This window comes from Lutzomyia longipalpis, chromosome 3 (genome assembly GCF_024334085.1).
Source record: "Lutzomyia longipalpis isolate SR_M1_2022 chromosome 3, ASM2433408v1".
NCBI lineage: Eukaryota > Metazoa > Arthropoda > Insecta > Diptera > Psychodidae > Lutzomyia > Lutzomyia longipalpis.
The window spans coordinates 22,220,385-22,243,376 of record NC_074709.1 but is presented as its reverse complement, the minus strand read 5'-3'; the positions used below and the strand labels follow the sequence as shown (position 1 = coordinate 22,243,376).

Genomic DNA, 22,992 nt, shown 5'->3' with positions numbered 1-22,992 from the left:
TTAGTGAGTAGAAGTAAAGTTACGTTGAAGCTTAAAATATTCCTAAAAGATGTTTCAAACAGGAAATCGCGGTTAGTAATGTAAGATAAGGGCTGTAGGAAAAGCTCAAATTATAATATTATCCAATGAGATAGATATTTTCCTTAAATAATTTTTGTCTATATACCTACATTACATACATACTTATTTACCTATTTTTTACGTAAGATTTATGCTGCAATAGAAAATTTCCTTCATAAATTTATTAAAAATTTTCAAAGTTTTTACTTAAACTAAAATAAATTCCTGCGTTGAAAAATTTTTCTCTGAAAATTCGTGAAAAATGTCATTTTTCCTCCCCATAACTGCTTTTCCGAAAACTCCCATAAAAATATATATTTTATTGTCTTTCACATTGTATGTGATTCTACTGACTCACTGACCGTCCACTTATTCAGTGGCAGTTATCATATATTGATGGTTTGTGACTTGAACATGGCACTTTATGCATAATCCTGCCATAACAATTTGTGTGGTAACCCATTATTGATTTAATATGAAATTTCTAGAAAAACCTCACAATTAAAACGATTCAATTTATTGCAAAAAAATGCTTTATATGACATTTTTGGTTTTTTTGTGGCCAAAAATACCAAACATATTTACCTACGATGTATATATTTAATGACGTTAATGTGAAATGTTGCCTAATTACAATAATACACAAATAATATCATTTTCATAGCGAAATGCGACAAGTTCCACACTTTGACGCAATGTTAAACGCGCAAAAGGAGAAAAAAATTGGTGTCGCCAGAACATTTGCATTTTACAGCCACTCCCGAATGTGGTGAAGTCCATAAAATAATTCATATACACATTGTTTTGTCACACATATGGTGGAGTCCATATGAAATGAGGAGTCCATGGTTCGATGACCGGATTGAACAGAGGTACTTCTGTCCAGCCCCAAAGACGCGCCTCGTGCATTCTTTTAACTGCCTCATTCGTCTTTTGTGCCATACTCTGGCTGGACCTTATTTTCATCCCAGAGGTCTTCATCTGTTTTATTTATTATTTTTTTCTTTTTCTTTCTGTTTGTGGTATCAAAAGGAATTTTCAATTAAATTTTAAGGCAGTGCAGTGCTATTATATTCGCACTCTCATCCTCAAGAGAAACATTTTGTATGAATGAACTCCTGCTATTTCCGCTCTTGTATCGACTTTCACCGCACGTCTAGACTTTTCCTCCAGAGAGGCACTTTATTCGCACAATCATTTAATGGTTGTAACACACAACTCAAGTAGATTCCTCCCCAAAATTCGTCCCTGTGAGTGTGAAAAGTTGATTTAGTCGTAAGAGTCAGACGTTCTCCTATTAGAATTTACTTGATTTGCTCTCACGCAGATTACAACTTTGCTCGTTTCCCAATGAGACATCGTAAATCATCTCTATATGTACGTACATACATAATAAGTGTGAGACTCTTGAAGGAGTTACTGAAAATATTAGCTTAAGAAACATTAAGAAAAAATAAATATTTCAAGATCAACTGTCTCTTTCATTCTGCTCAAAGCACTTGCTTAATTTTCCATTCCTTAAAAGGGAATCATAAATAAATTAATTTTCTCAAAGCTTCACTGCACCGTCTGTGCGTCGCCTCGTGATTTTCAATGCACCCATAGAAGAGGGATTGGTGCACAAACACAAGGGCTCTAATTGAAAAGTGTGACTGGAGAAATTGGAGCAACAATTAAAGTGATATATTCCCTCAATTAATTGGTATATTACATCTGTGAAAAGAGTGGCAAAAAAAATTGTTGGAAAATGTGTGTCTCGAATAACAAATTTAGTTCGAAAGGTTAATGTTCTCACCCAACCAACTGCTTATGATTCAATAATAAATAACACTCCAGTGCCATATTTTACCATTTGTCGCCTTCAGCGTCAGAGTGTCAATTTACAACAAAGTCAATTGCTTATGAAATGCAATCACTTTATTCATATTTGGTTTGTTTTAATTAACAAGATAATTAGGGACAAACTTTTAATTTTAAAGAGACTTTCAAGATTTCTAACTAAAAATCTACAGTGTGGTAGATGAAGTGAGATTTTGAAAGCTTTTTTGATGCAGAAAAGCTCAAAATGTAGGAAGCTTGAATCTATTTTGATTGTGAAATTATATCAAGCTCTAAAATGGATCCTTTATAACTTGGAAATATTTTACCTTTTAAATTAATTAATTTATTGTATTAGGTTATAGTCTAAATGCGAATTTTATTTCTAGACATTAAATATAACAATAAATTAATCTTTTTTTAATGATTTAATGATATTACTTCGCAATAAGCTTTATTTCGATTGATTCAGATTAAGATTGGTTAATGGTGATTGCGTTGGAGTCGCTCTTAATTCACCACTCTGCAGCTAAAATAAGCTTATAGTGTAAATTTCGATTGATAAAAGCTTATTTCCAATGAAAGCTTTCTTATGAAAAAAAGGCCTTTTAATTTACGATCAGCTTTGATTTTTTTTCTTTATTTTACGAGGACCTAATATTCTAGCTAGAAGTTCAAAACTGAAGTTAGGTCAGGTTGAAAAAAAAATCAAACTCAGGAAATTTTAATAAAATTACGTTAATTTATATGAAAAAGTTCACAGAATAACTTCAAGAATATGTAATTCAAATAAAGAGAAAAAATCGCAATGTTAAAATGGGTTAAAGCGCTCAAAGCTCCAACATATATATAGTGTAATGCTATATGTATACAACTGTCGACGATCGCGACTGATGTTGTGTGTTTTCAATTCATGGCACGGGCCAGTTGCTATATCGTATTCTGTTCCCCGCTTCATTTCCCCACAGTATGTGGTTGATCACGTCGCGATGGGCGATCCACCAGAGCTCGCCGAAGTGTCCACGAGAAAGAGTTTGTTCTTCGTTTCGGGAATATTAAGTGGTTCTTCATATCGATATATTTTACTTAGGCGAGTTAGTTCAATTTTAACTCTCGCCCGAATAGCACGTCCGGCAAAAAGAAATTGGTGCAAAAGGAAAATTGGAAGATTGTGACGAAGAAATTGTGATAGAGTAAGGAATTTTTATGATTAGATTGTACGTTCACGGTATTTTATAAGTGATAAAATGAACATAATTTGTTTTTTGGATTACTAATAGGAAGCAGATATAAAAGAGTCAACCCTCTGTAATCCATAAATTTATACCCCAGCGTTGACTTTCCATTTTCCCGTGAAATTTGATAAGACAGTGATAGTCTCAAGAATTTTTTTTCTGGGTGAACTCAATGACTTTAAATGCATCGGCAACAGTTCAATTGGTTCGCTCTGATAGTGAGCTTTTAAGTGTGATTTAGTGAAATTTCTATGAGTTAATTTTCTCAAGCTTAATAAAGTTTCACAAAAAAAGTATCTTGTGTGTATTTACATTAATACAAAGCAGTAAAAAAAATTGCGGTGTTTGCACAAGATTCAATATTTGGTGTGTATTTTTAGTGTTCTATCTTTTGACTCGAGAATTTCGTGAAGAATTGCTTCTGAGAATTCTTCCCAATTGACGTCCACGAGGAAGAGTGCTAATTTCAGACAAGTTAATAAATTTCTTTACTACCTAAAAAAAAAGAGTTTCATCCACAATGGTTGTCCATCGAAATCCACCACCTCCGGGTAGATCTAACATACTTATGGGCACATCAAGACAGGTAAATGAGACATAATACAAATTCAGTGGTTTCCTAGTTCTTGGCAAATGTCCAAGTTTCCCATTATGCGTTTCTTCTTAACTAAATGTTTGGTGTAGTAGAAAGTTTTGAAGAGCTCTTGAAAATTAATATTTAGATGTTATTTCTTTTAATGTAGGGGTGGGTGGACTTTATTGTGATCTTTTCTAAAGAAAATTTTTTTAAAAAGGTTTTATAAAAAGTCAAGAAAAGCTCTCTCTTCTTAAACAAATTCAAGTTGAATGAAAGATAAGACAAATAAATGATTAAAATTATTAATTTTGTATTTCAAAGCATACATAGTTAGGTGTGGGTCATATCATGAAATACGGGTTAACATTTTTTTTTAGCTTTTTCGATTTTATTTACATGCGCATTTTAATGGTATTTTCCTTTTCCCTATAAGTATGAAAATATTTGGGAAAATTGTGTTATGCTAAATTCTTTTAATAGATGCTGTTCTGTTGTTAATCAGTCAATTATAAAAAGATCTTTATATCGAGAGTAATGATATTGGATACAAGTAATAAACACAACATTAATAAAAATAATATCTCTTATTCGTTAAAAGATGTAAACAAGAATATTGTACCCTATTTATTTATTTCAACCGACCACAACTGAATTTAACTTTACCTTATTATCATTTTTGAATACATTTGTCACAAAAAGAGTTATGTAACATGAAAGTTATGTAATGCAAAGCTTTTTTTTCATATTCGAAAGTACTTCAGAATCAGCAAGAATGATTCATTCTGGGGTGATCTTGTTTAATAAAATGGCAAAGAAATTCGCCATCGCGAGAGATGGGTAATTTTTCGATGATTTGCTCGTGAATTCCGCGAAAGAAACTCCATACGGATGAATCATCCATTGGAGTGCGATGGAGAAAATGTGTGCGACAACACTTTGATTCATCCACTTCATTCATAAAAATCCTCATACAACTTCCACGGAAAGGTAATTGAGCTCAATTCCACACAGCGATGCAGAAATGTTAGATTTTTATTTTATTGTAGGAAAGAAACGAAGAGAATGTGTGGGCAAATCGGTCTGATTGGATGTAATTGAAAACACTTGATCGGTAATGTGGTGATGTCTTTGACAATTTTATTAGAACACTCCACAACTGACCCAGGGCAATTTTTTGAGAGATTTTTTTTTTCATTTTTCCTCACTCGCACTTCAATGGCACCTACCCACTGTGTGCTGCATTTTAAGAGGTGTTACCCCCATTAAAGTTCTATATAATGGAGAATATTTACATTTATATACTATATACAGTTGTGTTCAAGAATATATAGAGATATGTACATATGTATATTCTAGAGAAATTTCTAATTTGATACAATAATAATGAAATAATTATATTTAGGGTTTCCCTCAAGTACAGACATGCTCTCACAGTAGAACCTCTCTAGAATAGGACGGCTACAGAAAGTGGAAGCATTTCCCATTCTATAATATTTTTTACTGTATTTAAACAATTCTAAATGTACTGGTAAGCTGACCAAGCTTACGAGAGCTGTGTTTCTTTCAGTGTACCAATTTTGTGAGAGCAAACTAGAACGCGAATTAGTTTAAATACGCGCAAAGTCGGGAAAAGTTGAAAAGTCATACCCTAAGAAATCTTTAGAAGGCCATATCTCGAGAACGGATCCATAGATTTTCATAAATTTTTTTTTGTTTGAAAGGTCTTGAAGTCAGCTATAACATATCGAAAAATTAGAAAAATTTATGTCGCCATTTTCGAAAAATTCGAGTTCGAAATTTTCGAAAACTTTGTTTTTGACTTTAGCGCCTCTTACGGTCATTTCTCGAAGTTGCAATGTTCTAGACATTTGTAGGGTTTCTCGAAACCTTTCATTTGCGCTTGAGTTGATCAAGATCGGACCTGTAGAACCCGAGATATGACATGCCAACTTTGGAAGGCTATATCTCGAGAACGGCGACATAGATTTTTTTCATTTTTGGCATGGAGCTAGATAATATAGTCAGCTATAACATATCAAAAAATGAAGAAAAGCGATAATGGCGTTTTCGAGATATTCATCGAAAACTCATCGAAAATTTTGTTTTTGATTTTTGGCCCCCTAGCGGTCACTTTTGAAACTTCGGATGTTCTAGAGAGTTGTAGGGTTTGTTGAGATCTTTCATTTGACCCCGGGTTGATCAAAATCGGTCAAGCCGTTTTCGAGTTATGGTCGATTTTCGATGAAAAATTGTGGCGGCCATATTGACTAAACGGCTTGACCGATTTTCGAAAATGAGGCATCGTTGGAAAGCTCTTGATGGCCCCTACAACATATCAAAATTTCAGATTTTTAGCTATTACAGGGGCTGAGATATAGCGAAAACAAAATTTTGAGGTTATCCAAAATGGCGGACGCGGGGGTGGGGGGTAAAATTTGACATCATAATCGGACGTCTTCCAGTCGACTTTTAAACTTTGCCGTTTACCGCAAGTCTCTATCTATTACCGTTCTCTTGCAATTTAGGGTTGAACCACGGCGGACGGACGGCCGGACGGCCGGAAAAAAATTTTTTTGGCGCATACGTTTTTTGGAATGTGGGGACCCTAATTCGTGCTCATCCCAAGTTTGAGCCCGATCTGACGACTTTCGATTTTGCTCGGTACACAAAAGCTGTGTCTGAAAGAAACACAGCTAAAACTGAAATGTTCAACATAGAATCCTACGTAGTAAACGTTGGAAATTACAGTTTTTTGAATGAACGACTATTGGAAGTTGTTAATTACTTTACGATCGGATAAGGGTGTAGTCAGAAATACATTCTAGATTCTTGTCTTCTAGAGAATCAGGAAAATGAACAAGTAATATATGTTAACGGCTATTGCATTCGAATTGAGCAGATTTCGATAATTTGATTGTCTTAAATAATTTACTAGCCTTTCAAATTTTCAATGTAATTTCAAGTTTTGGCTTTAATTTTAATTTAAAGTTTCAGCTTTACAGCCATCATTCGACTACTATTCTGATCGTTAAAAAATCTAAAATGAAAGTTTTCAGCTTTAGGATTTAAAGACGTTATATAAAGCTTTTCAATGCAAACACGCATAATTTTGAGCTTTACCACTATTTCAAAAAAAAAAAAAAAGTTTTTATTTATCTTTCATCTACATGCTCTGCAACTCTTTATTCAATACATTTGCACATATAGGAGTTTATGTATATATTTTCATACCACACAATCTAATGTAGAGGAATTATTTTTATATAAAAAAGCGATTCTCTCTCTGCGTGGGGCTCAATTGGCGGCTCTGCCAGTCATTCTTTCAATGTATTTGAGGTGTTCAACAATACCCCACTCTTTTTAGTATATTTCATGCGGGACTACGATAATCAACAAGAGCTGTAGCAAGTTGTGTTCTTGAAATTTCAGTTCTATCAATGCTCGGGCCTGGCAAAGTCGTGGTTGCGCTCACAATAAATTCCGCGGTGTGATAAATCTTCCATGCCCCAAGTGAGACGCGCTTCTCTAAAGATCCGCAATGAGCACGTGGTGGTGAACTGAGAGTGAATTTATACTTCTTGTCTTTCGCGGCACGATAATGAGCTTTTCCAGCCCAGGGTCACAATATACCGAAAGTTTTTCATGACTGTCTTTTGAGTGAACTTTTGCCGAATCAATATATGTAGTTTGTCTCAAAGTGTGTTGTGCAACAAGAACAAATTGGTGTTTGTGACTTGATTCTCTTTTTGCCGACACTTCTGTGTATGATAAGTTCGCGAAACACGAATATCAAAACCTAGGTTAGACCCGAGATATTGCCCGCACAGAGATACCAAAAAAAATAGCACCATTCTGCGCATGACGCTTTGACTCTCTTCTAATCCCTCTTTCGTGGCATTTTCACGAAATATGCTATATACCTATATATACGAGAATTTTATTCAGAAGATACATTATGTATATAATTGCCATAAAACTCTTCGCTGCTGTTTTGTATTTATTACCCAGAGAGCTGATTAATTTCAGAGCCAAGGCTTCCTCTAAAAGGTGCCTTATTTAAATCCACCGTAGACGAAAAGCCTCCATTTTAGATGGGGCTTGTGTGAATGAAATCTAAGTGAGAGAATAAGAAGTAAAAGGAACTCCGCTTAGGCCTCCAATTCACACAAATTTAAATTTTTCTCACATCTTTAGTGACTCATTAATAGCGGATTATTCTAACAAAACACATTGTCTTCATTCATTTACGCGAGAACATGAAATTGCAATCAATTGTGCCACTTGATGTGGCGCCAAATGATTCTTCTCTCGCTTTAGTAGTACAATCGATTCACTTTTTAACACCATTCATGAGTATTAAATGGCAATTTAAAGATTTTTGTTCATTTGTAAATCCATATGGAATGTTAGAATAGCGTTAGATTTTTTAAAATTAATTTTATAAAAGATTTAAGACATGAAAGCCTGTAAAAAAAATTCACATAGATAGAGAATTAAGTGCATTCTATTGTAAAATGCCAATTAAGTTATTTTAATTGCTTTATTTTAAAATAAACCTAATGGAATTTCAGTTGCAAAATTGTCAAGAATTTTTCATTAAGAAATTTCCAGGAATATTTATTGTTAAATGTCGGAAAATTTTATGCTATTAGCAAAACACGTGAAGCTCTACGTGAGATGTTATGTAAGACACTTTATTTTGTTACCTATTTTTGATAGAATTGCGGTCAATTATAATATTGTGAAGTCAGCTAATTTTATTATGGGCAGGGAAGAGCGGGGTAAAAAAGGCACTTAAGGGTTTTGAAAAAGCGCAAAATATTATATTTCCTAAACAGACAGAGCGAAATGTACCTATAGCAATTCTTTAGAACATTTCTTTCTCAGATTATTTTGTTCTATCTTGAGCTTTTGAGCTTTTTCCAAACCATTTAGTGAGTTTTTTGCCCCGTTCTCTCCTATATGCAGAGAAGTTTGTTTAGTTTTGTGGATTTAAAAGCAAAATTAATTTAATTTGGCTTCTCTTTTCATAAAAAGGATATCTCAAATGATTCCTATTTAGTCGTAAACCCTTAATCAAACCTTTAAATAGAATATCTACACTTAAAGTATTTAAGTACACACAAATGAAGCATCAATCTCTTAGTGTCTTAATTCAATTCCCTCACTTCAGGAACAACATTTTATTGTTTCAAAATTCTTTGCATCGTTTACATATGTGGCATACCAAGTACTATGTATTTCTTCTTTATCTTCTCACCCCAGCGAATTTATTGCAGTGGATATTCTTAACAATTAGCGTTCGCTATATGTATATAATTTTAATACATACATGCGCTATGTATTAATTATTTCTTTTTAAAAAAAATACCAAATATTGCGGCAAATGGTGAAATTGTGATTCTTTCACGTAGGTGTTTGGGTGAGTTTTAGCGCAGCATCCAAAAGAGGCAATATAATCTTTTCGCACCATGAGGAGACACTTTTTCGGAAGTAGCCCAAATCTGCGGGAATTGAGTAACTGGGAGTCTCAAACAATTTGCGGTAGTGATTTGTCCACCCTGAAGATGGATGAAGCTCGAAAGAAATTTCTCAATTCGGTTAGTTGTGAAAACTTCTAAGTCAGAAAATCCTGTTGCTGGAGAAACAACATGACACAACAATTTAGAAAATTATAGCTACACACCTGGATTTTTTTCTATGTGTTCATTGTCCTCTGTATTTATAGTGTCGTGAAAGAGTTTCATAAAACAATTTTTGTTTCAGACATATCCTTTAGCGTGATGTCCTTGTCGTTCCTGTTAGTGTCTGTCTCGGTGTAATTCCTTTTCACACCCAATCTGAGTGAGGAAAGTGCGTGATTCTTGACCATTACATTCGAAATAATTACATAGGTGTCTATTTTCATTATTAGTATCAGGGTTAGTACTGACTCCCCTCAATACAAAAATTTTGTTCTCTAGAGAAAATGTTGGTGTGTCCTGGAAACTTTCATTCTTATTTCTTTCAAAAGAGCTTCATTTGTATTTGTTCTTGATGCGAAAAAGTCTGCATTTCCATTTCAAAATGGAATGTGGGGACTCTAATTCGTGCTCATACCAAGTTTGAGCCCGATCGGACAACATTGCATTTTAGGTGGTAGACAGAAGCTGTGCTATTCTTTTCTTCGAAAGAATCACAGCTAAAAAAAGTGCCATTTGTGGATTTGTAAGAGGGAAAACACGATGGAAAAATAGGTGTGCCTAATTTTATCCATATAATGTGCCGTAATCTCAAGTGTTGATATGAAAATCCGCGTCACAGTCAAGGAAAACAAAGACAAATCGTGATTCACGCAAATTCATTTTTGATTGAAATGTATTCTCTGAACAATTTTCAACATGCAGAAATACTCTGCGTAGGTGGACTGTAGCTGGAAGAGATTAACTAAAAATTCATTCACTGCCATAAAAGTCCAAGTCAGTCTTTTTTTTGCTTCAATATTTAGCACAATGAAGTCCAGAATGTTCTGTGTCTGTGCAAAAGTAACGATTTTTTTCGTCTTATCTCTAAGCAAGGGGTTAATAACTCGCCGGGTACTTGAGTAGAAAATTGTATTTAATGAATTGCAGGAAATTACAAAGTGATTGTCGTCAGAAAGTTAATCACAAAATTTTCCAATTTAACGAGATCATAAAATCGTTATAATTGTGCCAAATGTATCATAACAGACAGTTAAAACGTAAAAATCATAAGGGAAAATAAAAAAAATGATCGCTCTTGTTAAATAATTTCTCTCTAATGAATCATATTTTTTATGTGTAAAATTTCAATGTGTCGTGATGAATTAATCATGAGAATTGAACCAGGTTGTAAGAAAAAAAAAGCGAAAAAAGAAATAAAGTAAAACTTAGAAAATCATTGAAAGTAAATTCTGCACAACCTCAAAAATATCAACCTCATCTTTTATTAATTTTTTTCAATACCAAAGAAGAAAAAAAAAACAGTCACACATTTCAAACAAGGACGATTTATTCCGCGAATTCATTTGTAATTTAAAATAATTGCACATTAGGGGAGAAAATCACCTCATTCTTCATTCACGTTATTCTTATAACAAATCCACCCACGATTTTTGGTGGCTCCCATATACCTTCATTTATTTGTTATGTCTTACATACATTGCGGTTAAAAAAACACCCAACAATAATGCAGAACAATATACATACAGTGTACACACTATTTTCAAGATAGACACATGTGTGTAAAAGCAAGAAAAAACCACAAGAGACAATTTACTCTGACACTCCGCGGTGAATTGCAACATCACGAAACAAAACAGACTGTTTTTGTGCACACCACTGTGTGGGCGATCAAGTTTTGGCGCCTTTTGATTTACACACGAACAAATCTTTCTAACGTACGCGCGGATTTTGTGGTCTTTTGCAGATGTCGGATTTTCCAGAAGCCCAATCACATGTAACACCCGAGATGGCGGCTATATTGGAAAATTTGCAGAAAAAGAATGCCTTAACGTCTTCCACAACGGCCACAAGTGCACGGCAAAATCTTATTAATTCGAGTTCCATCAAGGAAACTTCTTCATCACTGTCATCCTCATCCACTTCATCATCGCAACAGGTGAGCAAAAAAAACTTTTCAGTGTTTTCTACTTTATTCACGTGAAATTAGTTTTCAAAAGTTACTACGAGAAAAAGGAAAATGTGCGAAAAGGATTTTCCTTCAGAACATGATCAAAAAATAGTCAAAAAAATTTTCTTTTATAATTTTTTTTCCAAACTAAAATGAATTTTTGTTGTTTTTACACTTAAAGTTTTTCATAGTAAAGTTCATTCATGATTTTATACTACAAAGAAAAGGAATTTACTCATTTTGTATATGGAAATCCCTCATTCAAAAAAAATAATCGGGTCACGAGTAAAAAAGAAGATAAAAAGAATTCGTCAAAGATTTTTCATTTCTCTCTGAGATCAGCTAGGAAAAGCCGGCAAAGATTCACCGAGAAATGTGAAACCATGACGTCATTGTATGAAGCATAAAAATACTGTGTCAAAAAACATCGACGAAACCTCAACGTAAATGTTTCATCTTTGTCGTCATAATGCTCATTTTGTGCTCAATATAAAAAGTGGTTTTTTTGTCAATGAATCCCGGGATTATTCATACTACGATATATAACGATTGTAGCATACTATGTACGTACATAACCATTTTTCTTATTAATGAAAAAATTAAATACCTACATAATATTACTTTTTTATCTTTGGATTATAAAGAATAACAAGTCGTTTAAATCGTTTAAGTTGAGTGAAAAAAAATTGAACAAGCAACGGAAGCGACTTAAAAAGTATGTAATTCAGATAATATTTGAGGAGATGAATCAATCTTACCCACGTCATAGAGAAAAAAAATGAATAAAATAAAAAAAAATAATTTCAGCAAAGCTTTTTTATAAAGAAATCTAAAGGACAAAATAATGACAAATAATCAGTATCGAACTTATGCCTTTTGGATAGTCAAGGAAATTTGCTTTTAACATTATGCAACACTTACCTTACACTCATTTCTTTTATGTTCTTTTTCACATAATCAGCTGATTTCTCGAAGTTTGTGCCAAGACAAAGTTTTGCAGATATTTTTCGCACTCTAAAAAAACTTTTGAGAAAAAAAGCTCATCGGCAACAAAAATATTCATTTCTTTTCGCACGCGCGACGAAAACAAAAGAACAAATATCTCCTACTTGTCAAGGTTAGACAACTTGTCCAATTCCTTTCGATAAATTTATGTTTGCTTTTCTTGCATTAATTATCTCAACGGAGGTGTTGTATATGTAGTTTTATTTTGAAGGAAGCCCCTCTTGCAAAATACCAGAGATATTTGCTGTATAAAAATAGATATTCTTCTTCGTGCGAGCTTGAGCCTACAACTTAAATTTAAATTATCCCAAAGTCATTGAAATGATATTATTTAATCGTTCACACGAAATAAACATTGATGACTAAGAGTGAAATGGGTGACGAAGAAATTACATTTTCATTTATTTGTATTGGGATTTTGTTATTAGTATTTCTTGTGAAGTGAACCTCTTGACCTAGAATATGTCATGAGCGCAAAATCTTATCAAATTTATTTTTACGACCGATGACTCAAGAGAAAATCTGAGGTCCATTCAGCATCATACATTCGGGATTGGGCGACAGAGTGGCGAAGAAAAAATTACGATGAGTGATTAAGCTGAGCCGCTATTGTCGACATTCCTGGTATACCACCCATCATGTACCAGACTCTCTCAGGTTGAAGCGACAAAAAAATTGAATTTTCAACTTATTCTTCCTCCCCCGCTAATGCCAAAATTTCAGTAATCATTTGAGCGGAAAAATATTCATAACAATTGAAATTACAATGGTAAATCCGGAACTTTTGAAGCTTCTGAATAATGTCTTCTCTAAATACCGCGAATTGATGCTGTTTTTGAGCTGGGTTTTTCTGTCGTGTGGTGCTTCATTGCGCGCGATACTGAGAAAGTCAACAAAATTATGTGTTTAACACACTCTCTTGACTAGCTAGCATCTTCAATTTGCGTACAGGGCTATTCATTGAATTTGTAAATGAAAATTTTAAATTTATCTAATTCTTTAGTTTTTTTTTCAACTTATTCATCGTTTATATTCATTATTTTGTTATGGGGTTAAAAGTCTTAAATTTTATCTTTTTTTCCTAGAAAAAAAAACGTTATTGTGGGATTAATTGTTAGGTATTGGATTTCATTTACACTTCTGTAAGAATGCCTTCACGTTGTCCTTTCTAAAAAGCCCTCTGTTATTTCTGCTGCTTATTTTTTCTTACAAAATTTTAATAAGCTTGTTGCACATGAAAAATAAAAATTATTAAAATTCTCTGAATGACCCTGTTCTATTTATATGTATTTCCTCACTTACCACCGAAATGATCTCTCCATGAGTTTGCCAAAAAGCGCGGCAGTCACATCTCAGACTTCGATCGAAGAGGAATAAATCTTTACGAACGAATTCTAATTGCCATTTCCGCGTAGTTAGAAAACGATCTTGAATATATTTTTTTTAATCAAGAAGAAGGCCCTTGAGGAACGAATTTTTGGTGTTTTTACGAACGATTATTCGCGAAAATTCGCATTTCTAGAACTTTCTGGTGTGATCTTCGTTGCTAAAGAAGAAGTGATCTTTGTGCAATTTCTCACGCTTTGAAAATTTAATTTGTGGGCGAAGAGACAAAAATAGTGTTGAAAGATTTTTAAATAAAAAATCACGACAATATCGGTGAGTGTGGTAATTCTTCAGTGCTGTCGGTTATCACTCAATCTCTCAATTTAATGGATTGTATGAATGAATTGCAGTGCATGTGCAAGGGGAAATAAATCACATGTACGGCATGCAATGCAAATCAATTGTTCTCTTAGGACATATGTAGCAATTCTGAAATATATGTATATTGCCATTTTATAATTAGACACATGACGGCATGAATAGACGAAGCACACGACAGCTCAATCGCGAGATATATTGGGAACGACAAAACGACACTAACTGATCTCTTCCGCAAATTTCCACACAGGTGGTTAACAGTAGCTCCTCCTCGAGCAGTTCATCATCCACAACAACATCTCGAGTGGCCAAGACATCGTCGTCACAGCGTCTTCATCACGTCACAGCATCATCTACGTCAGAAATGAAAGCCACAGCCCTCCAGCGAAATCTCACCGACTTCAAAAACTCCATGACGGAGATTAACAATCTCGCCTCAATGGGGAGGACAACCACACAGACTACCGCCATGAGTCAGCTCAAGAGGTAAGGAGTTTATTAGTTTTATTAATAAAGGTGCTAATTAGCGTAGGTAAATATGTAATGCCTTAATAGATATTTTTAAAAATACTAAAAACCGATGAATAGTCAGGTTTTTTAAAGAACTTTGCATATTCTTTTCAATGCATATTGATTTGTTGATTCTAAATTAGCTTACTCAATTCATGATCATAAAAATATTATTGATTTTCCATTAAAAGCGGAGATATTATTTACATTACAAGTTGTCGATTAAAGAAAACAGCAACAATGTTTTTTTTTCTAATTTTTTATGATTTTTAATTTTATTCTGGGCTTAAAGAAATTTTTAATTTTTTTTCTACTTTTTATGTCTAAGTTCTAAAACATCTACTTGATTGTTCTTGAAAGAATTTTCAATTCTCATAACCAGACTTGAAACGTTGAAGAAAAAGTTCAAAGTAGTTTATAAAGCAGTAAAATAGACCTAAGCAATCAAATTCTAAATTGTAATGATTAGGTATTTTTAATATTACTCTATCAGTGCAGTGGAGGCGCCTGGTTAAAGCTCTATAATTTCAATATTTCCCTTTTCTTTTGCAGCAAAATTCGCTCTTCACTGGAGAATCTCGTCGATAGTCGAGAAGACCAACCCCTGGTAACCTTCCCAGATGGCGATGGGCCAGACAATGACCTACAATTAGATCTTTCACCGGCTATTTCGTCTTCCGTCGCGGGTGATTTGGCCACGACAACAGGGGCCGTAGATACGGTAAAATTTGAGCAGAAGAGCATGACATCGGCGTCCAAGACTAAAGTGGTGACTGATGGGTACAGCACTGAGCAAGCTTCATCAAATTCAGCTGAAATGAAACGCCTTCAAGCTGGTGATGTTGACTACCAGGAATCTAAAGCAGCTTCTGCAATGAGAAATCGTGTGGAAGTCGATGGGATTTCTGCCGAACAGAATGCTGCCATGCTCAAAGTGAGTATTTCGTGCCGGTTTTTTGTTGTTGTAACGAAAGCTCCCGAAAGCACTTTGGTGGAAAATTCCTCGTAGAAGGATTTTCCGGATTTTCCCCATGTGAATACCGTATTTAGTCAGCTGACGACATTCCTTTGCACAGCAGCATTGAAGCAATGTAGTGGATTTTTCATTATTTCCCATTTTTCCGTTTCTCATATAAACACCCCTTTTCCGTCCTCAAGTCCTGCGAGTAGTGTGTATGTGTTTAGTTTTATAATTTTTCACTGAGAAAATATTTCTTGACCTAACTAAAGGGGAATCACCCTAAAAATCAATATAACAGTTTTCCGTGGAGAAGAAAAGTTGGGGAAGAATGTGAAAAATTTTCTTTGGTATTTTGAGGAAAATGCTTCGGATTATTTTCTCAACAAGTCGCTCAGTGAGTTTCCCCGGAAGGACTCTTCGTGGAAAGTGCAGTGACAAATTTGCGGTGAGAAGAATTTTCAGAGAAAAGCTAAAGAAAAAAAATCAATGCTCAGAGTCACCCGGCGTCTCCACTGCGATCGATGTGGTTGATGTAGTTCTTTGTGTGCTTTTCGTGGGAGGGGCGAAAGTGGCGGAAAATTAATAATATTCGAGGTCGCAAGCGTGAAAGAAAATGTGCGTCTTGTTGGACGTCAATTCTTCTGTTTTATTTTTAATTATTCAAATTTCTTAAGTGTGTTTTTTTTCCTCAACTGTGAAGGAAAATAACGTATATAAAGTTTAGCAGTTGCGAATGACTCTCACTCTCTCGTGGGAAGAATTTGAGAATATTCTCTCATGTGCGGGGAGCTTAATCAAAAGCCACTACTGCTTAAACATTCATTCATTGGGATCATTTTAGTTGGTGCCAGTTAGTCACTGAGGCAAGATATTGATACATAGAATCCAAATAGAAGTTTTTTTTTTCTGGCTCAATAGAGAGCTTTTTTCTGCTCTGTTGAAAGAGGCGTGTTTTCCGATAGCGTGTGAGAAAATTTAGCGACTGAGTGGTGATTACTATATTTGTCCGCAAGTACCTGTCTGCTAATTGATCCCAAAAGTCACACAATATCGTCAGTTGCTGTAGAATTATTCTGCAGCAAAGAAGTGTATTGCTGAGCGCGCGATGGCCAATAAAGCTCCCTGGCCCGTTCGAAAGGGCATTTTTCGTTCAACCGGACAATCGGATTTCGTTCCTACACGCACCCCAAGCCCCGTTGTGGAAATGCCTATTTCACCACCACCCCAAAATCGCTCTAGAACCGCCAGTCCACTCCAGAGTCCTCGAATTTCCATCGTGGAAAGTCCTCTATCGCCCACCGTCCGTGAAATTCCTATTGTTGAGGTAAATCATCCACCCCCCGCAGCCGTCGCATACATAGTTGCTTGTATTTTTAGCCCATTAGGAGAATGGACTCTGTGAGAGTATAAGAATTTCTTCTCACAGTAGAGCATTAGTGTTGGACTTTGAGGTGGCATCAGGCCGTTTGCCAGAATTTTGTCATGGGCGTATTTTTAGCATGACAATTTTTCCTAATATCATTTCAATTATCTCACTAAAAACGAACATTTCCTTCTGTCGCCCAAAACAGGAAGCCAGATCACTAAAATCCGGTGATATGCAACAGCAAGAGTCAAACAGCGTTGCAGCAGCTTCTATGAAAGTCCACAGTGATACATTTACGTAAGTTGAATCATTTATTTTTATCATAAATTAAACATAAGAAATTATAATGAAGATTTATTGAGTTTATGTGCATTAAACGCACTAAATGTGCAATTAGTAATGTTTTTTCTAAGAAAAAATATGAAGATTTATCAAGCTTATAAAGACTGCATAATAATTTTGAAGATTAAGATTAATTAAGTCAAAATTTTCTCAGCAAAAAAGCTTGTTTATCAATGTTCTAGATTATGTACCCAAATAAATACAAGTTTTGTCTAATTGTAACTCAATTACCTACTTTTTAATTTCGACTTAAATGTATTATTGGGACTTAAAATTACCTTATGTTGACGAAATTTTTGCATAATTTGCATTCAGTTTTTGCAATTTTTATCGATTAAATCCTTCTGTCTTATATTTTTTAACAACCCCTAAAATGAAATTGAGTGTTTTTGTCGTCGGAATTAAGTAAAAATTGCGTCCACATTAGGTAAAAGTTTTGTCCAAATAAGATATTTTTGAGTCACAAAAAGACAATTGAGTCCAAATAAGGCAGTTTTTTCCAATAAATATCTAATTCAATTAAATTTATTTTCTTTTACAGCGCCGAAAAGAAAGCCATAACGCAGGCTCAGCAGCGTCAAATGGTGACGTCTTCAGGGATATTTAATCAGGAGAAGCATGTAAGCTCTGCGAGTCAATCAAACTTCACCATCACGAAGAAGGGTATTAGCACAGGTGCCTCAATGATTTCCTCATCAACACGCAAAACAAATGGATTTGATGAAGAATATTTCGGGGGGTTTGATGATCTCGAGAGTTTGTGCTCCACCAGCAATCCCAAGGATGTAGAACGTGCAATCTCAAAGTACACCAATTACCTGGACCAGTATGTGAAGAATTTACAGACACCTGAGCAAATGACAACAGCACCACCCATGCTGGATAAAATTAACGAAATCATCCGAAAGGCATGGGCAGTACCCACGTATGGGCATGAATTGGGCTATACACTGTGCAATGAGTTGCGTTCCACGGGGGGTTTGGATCTCCTCATGAGGAATTGCGTTGAAGGTGATAAGGAAATCCAATTTTCCTCTGCGCGACTCCTTGAGCAATGTCTCACAACGGAGAATCGTTCGCATGTCGTTGAGAATGGGCTAGAGAAGGTGGTTAATGTAGCGTGTGTGTGCACGAAGAACACCAAGACGGATCACAGTCGTGTAGGAACGGGCATTTTGGAGCATCTTTTCAAACACAGCGAAGGCACGTGCTCAGATGTGATCAGACTTGGTGGATTGGATGCGGTGCTATTTGAATGCCGAAAGAATGATGTTGAAACCCTCCGTCACTGTGCTGGTGCTCTGGCCAATCTATCCCTGTACGGTGGAGCTGAAAATCAGGAAGCCATGATCAATAGAAAAGTGCCTATGTGGCTATTCCCACTAGCTTTCCACGATGATGACAACATCAAGTACTACGCCTGCCTTGCAATAGCTGTCCTTGTGGCCAATAAGGAAATCGAGGCGGAAGTGCTGAAATCTGGTACACTGGACCTCGTAGAGCCCTTCGTAACATCCCACAATCCATCTGAATTTGCAAAATCCAATCTTGCTCATGCACACGGGCAGAGCAAACACTGGCTACAGCGTCTTGTTCCCGTGCTGAGCAGCAAACGAGAGGAAGCACGCAATTTGGCTGCATTTCACTTCTGTATGGAGGCTGGGATAAAGAAGGAGCAGGGAAATACTGAGATATTCCGAGAAATTGGTGCTATTGAACCACTGAAGAATGTAGCATCCTGCCCCAATGCAATTGCATCGAAATTTGCCGCTCAAGCTCTGAGATTAATTGGTGAAGAGGTGCCCCATAAGCTATCACAGCAAGTACCCCTGTGGACGACGGAAGATGTGCGAGAATGGGTGAAGCAGATAGGATTTGGGGACTATGAGAGGAATTTCTATGAATCCCGCGTTGATGGTGATTTGTTGTTGCAACTAAATGAGGAAAATCTCCGTGAGGACATTGGCATTGTCAATGGGATACAGCGCAAGCGATTTATGCGTGAGATGCAAAATCTCAAGAAGATGGCTGACTACTCATCTCGTGATTCCTCAAGTCTCAACCAATTCCTGCAGAATATTGGAATGGAATACAGCATCTACACGTACTCTATGCTCAATGCCGGTGTTGATAAGGAATCCCTGAGGCATCTTAATGATGATCAACTCATCTCCGAATGTGGCATCACAAATTCCATCCATCGCCTCAGGATACTCAACAATATTAAATGTAAGAAAGTCGATTTAGCTAAATCATTATAAATGCCAACTAATGGATCTGAAGCAATTTTTCCAGGCATGGAATCCTCCATGTGTCTCTCATCGGAGGAAAATCCCGACAAGACTCTCGATGTTTTCGTCAGCTACCGCCGCAATAATGGATCTCAACTTGCCAGTCTTTTGAAGGTAAGAAAAATATCTCAATTTTATCTCAAAGAAAATCTTTAAGATGAATTTCTGTAATCTTAGGTTCATCTGCAACTTCGGGGTTTTTCCGTATTTATCGATGTTGAGCGATTAGAGGCAGGAAAGTTTGATAATAACCTCCTGCAGAGCATCCGCCAGGCTAAGCACTTTATCCTTGTACTAACCCCAAGAGCCCTTGAGCGGTGTATTGAGGATTTTGAGTGTAAAGACTGGGTACATCGGGAGATTGTGGCTGCTCTCAATTCCAACTGCAACATTATTCCCATTATTGATAATTTCTCATGGCCAGAACCAGAAAATCTGCCAGAAGACATGAGGAGTGTTTGCCATTTCAATGGAGTACGTTGGATTCATGACTATCAGGATGCTTGTGTGGACAAACTTGAAAGGTAAAAATTTAATATTTTGGAGAATCCTCTAGCTCAGGATTTTTTTCTCTATATTACAACTTGTGGTGTTGTAGGTTCATGCGTGGCGAACTGAACATGAAATCCGATGGATTCCGTGGTCCATTGCGTGGTGATGGAACACCAAGTACACCAAGTACAGCATCAACAACGCGCCAGAATCCGCCAATTTATCAGCGAATGCACAGCAATGACTCCAACAAGGGCGGAGACAATGGGCGAATATCAGATTGACTAGATGGCCCCCCTGCCTCAACGAATGCACGCCACCGCCTCCGTGGGTCACCGAGTCCTGCACGACAACTCATCACTGGACATCCTGCAAGTCGCATTGGGCGTCCAACAACACCACAGCGACGTCCCCAGGCGGCTCCTCGTGGCCCCCTTGCTCTGAGTCGTCGGCCACCCCTACCGCCTGCCATTAGTTCCCGTAGTCAGAGCTTAGATGGTCTCTTGGATATGGCAGGATGCGATGATGCTGGGAATGGGCAAAAGACAAATAGCGAGAGAGCTGCATCGGAGGTAACTGATTCCCCGCAACGAAGGCAACGTGGCGCCGAGACGGATCGTGGAAATCGGATATCCCGAAGTCTCGAGGATTTGCTGGACGAGAAGCCGGAAGCTAATAAGGGTGAGGAAGAAGATGGGAACTGCAGTAGGAGCCTAGAGAGTTTACTGCAGGATACCCCAGAGAGTCCAGCGAGTGAGCAAGCACAGCGAACTGCATCACCAGGAGAGAAGTTTTGTGAAAGTGAAACAATTGTGGTGGATAATGCACTAAGAAGCAACGATGACACAGCTTACAATTCAGAGGAGGAGAAATCATCCACATCCAGTCGTCAGGGGTCCATTTCTTCCGATCAACAGGGCTCAAAGCGGACATTCATAAATCGCCTTGGACGACGCATGAAGAGTCTAATTAAGAAGTAAAGCTCACGGAGGGACTTCGAGGAGTATAGTTCTATATATTCCATCTCAATGTCCACAGGACGCAAGGATTTCCCGTGCACTTGGTGGTGCCACAGTATTAGGATATTGCATACATACACAGATAAAATGAAATGATGGACCTCTTAGCCATTCCCAGCAGACAAAAATTTCACAAAATTTAAAAGGGGCCTTTGAGGATTTTTCGGGGACGGGGGGCTTATGCCAGAAAGTCAAAGGAGATGCATGTGACGTACCTGTAAATTGATTTGTGATTACTCGATGTGAGCAGCTTATATAACAACGTTTGTTTTAGAAGAGATTTCATCCGAATCCCTGGGCTAAAAGCAAATTCTTTTCTTCACGAGCGCATAAATGACTCACAGCACATTATTACTTAAAAAAAAAGAAAAAATTTCTCAGCCTAAGAAAACTTTTTATATAAAAAAGGAGCTCTTGTATAAATGTTTAGTATCGATACTTATTTAACCAATTTTAACACTGATGCAGGATGTTTAGCCATAAGTGATTTTATTTCACAAAAAATAATATTTTATGAATATTTGTATTTCCCAATGACCTATGCTATATATTATACATAGTATTACAGTGCAATTAGGAACACTGGAAGAAAAAATTGCATATTATAAGAATTTTTATTGTTTATCTTTGCAAAATAGAGAAAGATCAATAAAGCGATTTTGCAACAGGACAGCAAAAGGAATTTTATGTATTTCTTTTAAAATTTTATTTGTGGTGAAAAACTTAAGGTCCTCTGTCGATTTAAGGTCTCAATTGTCGATGAAGCTTTCTTCGCTTATTGAGAGGGTAATTATAGAATATTTTACTGGAATTTTAAGAAAATCTTTAAATATTTTTTTAGGATTGGCAAATACAGTTTTCAAATTAACGAATTTATTTCATTCTCTTCAATTACATTGCTGAATGTGTCTCGGGTTTGTAAGCACTTAGAAAATGGTCCAAAGTCGTCCACAAGAAGATTTTCAGCAAAAATAATTACATTTCATTTCACAGACACTTTAATCTTGGTTTGTGCACTTGATGATGTAGTCCCTCAGATTCTGGCACTTTTTAGCTGAAATAGAAAAGAAAAAAATTTTTATTATCAGCTGAATTTCCTTGCATTTTCTGGCATCTTACTATCCTTCCATATTTCCTCAGGACAATTCCCGAATAATTTCAAATAAATACAGTCAATCATGAAGAGTGCATCAGCCTTGCAGGCACTCTTTGGATTGTAACCAGCCATTTCTTCATCCTTCCCAACAGCCTGCATGCACGTATCAATGAATTCGGGGAGCATACTCCTCCACCAACCATTTCTGATTTTCTCAAGCAATTTTTCATGAAGGATATTCTTGTCAATGTGACCATTCACAATAATTTGTGTTTTATTCATCAAACACTCGGAGATACAGAGATCATCGGGAAATTCACTGTAGTGCAGTGAATCATTCCATCCGAGAGATCTTTCGCATTGCACCACCAATTGATCATCAAAGAAAATTGGGGTACTGCAGCAAAAATCAGGATCCTGCAAGAAATATCCCAAAATTCTCAAAGAATTTTCCACGCAAGAACAATTTTAACACTCACAATATCTTCCGGTGGCTTCTTGCAATCAATTTCCACTCCCAGGGCCACCCCCGCAAAAATAACTGCAACAAAGCTCAAATGAAACCACTTCAACTCCATTCAGGTTGTGTTTGATGTGGCAGATGAATTCAAATAAACTTTTATTTCGCGATTTTTCAACATTTTTATAAGTAAGGGCGACATTGAACTAGTTTGGGATGCTTTTTTTGTTAGATATTATTACAAAAAATTCTTTTATTGTTAAATGATAATAGTTGCGAACGTCGCAAACGGCGAGGAAAAGTAATTGTCGCCAATTTTTGGTATGAGGAAAAAAGACCTTTTATTATGTGTTATGTATGCGACGTATATTAATGAGGAATTAATTGACTTTTTACTTTAACCACTTATGGGAAATGATGAGTC

At 36.1% G+C, this 22,992-nt stretch overlaps 3 protein-coding genes across 11 annotated transcripts in view; 2 read left to right on the top strand and 1 right to left on the bottom strand.

The window, feature by feature from the left end:
* The window catches only part of LOC129792707 (NAD(+) hydrolase sarm1), a 31,369-nt gene extending 9,675 nt beyond the window's left edge, over positions 1 to 21,694 (top strand). For 2 of the 9 annotated variants that reach the window (XM_055832027.1, XM_055832032.1), the window contains exons 2-9: positions 11,119 to 11,310; positions 14,282 to 14,517; positions 15,094 to 15,475; positions 17,074 to 17,165; positions 17,752 to 19,439; positions 19,494 to 19,615; positions 19,679 to 20,025; positions 20,100 to 21,694. In XM_055832027.1, coding sequence (XP_055688002.1) covers positions 11,119 to 11,310; positions 14,282 to 14,517; positions 15,094 to 15,475; positions 17,074 to 17,165; positions 17,752 to 19,439; positions 19,494 to 19,615; positions 19,679 to 20,025; positions 20,100 to 20,277 — 3,237 coding nt within the window. In that variant the 3' untranslated portion in view covers positions 20,278 to 21,694. Of the gene's footprint in view, positions 1 to 2,881; positions 3,700 to 7,030; positions 7,491 to 9,104; positions 9,291 to 11,118; positions 11,311 to 13,676; positions 13,987 to 14,281; positions 14,518 to 15,093; positions 15,476 to 17,073; positions 17,166 to 17,751; positions 19,440 to 19,493; positions 19,616 to 19,678; positions 20,026 to 20,099 lie in introns of those variants that run through there. The other 7 variants (XM_055832029.1, XM_055832030.1, XM_055832031.1 and 4 more) reach the window with 7 other exon arrangements.
* Positions 20,282 to 21,694, top strand: LOC129792310 (uncharacterized). Its single transcript, XM_055831220.1, has 2 exons — positions 20,282 to 20,320; positions 20,398 to 21,694. The coding sequence occupies exons 1-2, from the start codon at positions 20,282 to 20,284 to the stop codon at positions 20,971 to 20,973; spliced, it is 615 nt and encodes a 204-aa protein (XP_055687195.1). The 3' UTR covers positions 20,974 to 21,694.
* Positions 21,695 to 21,875: 181 nt separating this feature from the next.
* LOC129792309 (general odorant-binding protein 67-like) lies at positions 21,876 to 22,686 on the bottom strand. Its single transcript, XM_055831219.1, has 3 exons — positions 22,588 to 22,686; positions 22,132 to 22,525; positions 21,876 to 22,066 (listed from the first exon to the last, which is right to left on the bottom strand). Exons 1-3 carry the CDS (start codon positions 22,684 to 22,686, stop codon positions 22,011 to 22,013), a joined length of 549 nt encoding a protein of 182 aa, XP_055687194.1. The 3' UTR covers positions 21,876 to 22,010.
* Between the last annotated feature and the right edge of the window lie 306 nt (positions 22,687 to 22,992).

Coding starts and splice junctions, on each gene's coding strand:
- LOC129792310 (XM_055831220.1), top strand. CDS start 20,282: ATGGCCCCCCTGCCTCAACGAATGCACGCCACCGCCTCC. Junction 20,321..20,397: donor GAATGCACGCCACCGCCTCC/GTGGGTCACCGA, acceptor ACAACACCACAG/CGACGTCCCCAGGCGGCTCC.
- LOC129792309 (XM_055831219.1), bottom strand. CDS start 22,686: ATGGAGTTGAAGTGGTTTCATTTGAGCTTTGTTGCAGTTATTTTTGCG. Junction 22,526..22,587: donor AGAAGCCACCGGAAGATATT/GTGAGTGTTAAA, acceptor TATTTCTTGCAG/GATCCTGATTTTTGCTGCAG. Junction 22,067..22,131: donor TGAGGAAATATGGAAGGATA/GTAAGATGCCAG, acceptor TTTCTATTTCAG/CTAAAAAGTGCCAGAATCTG.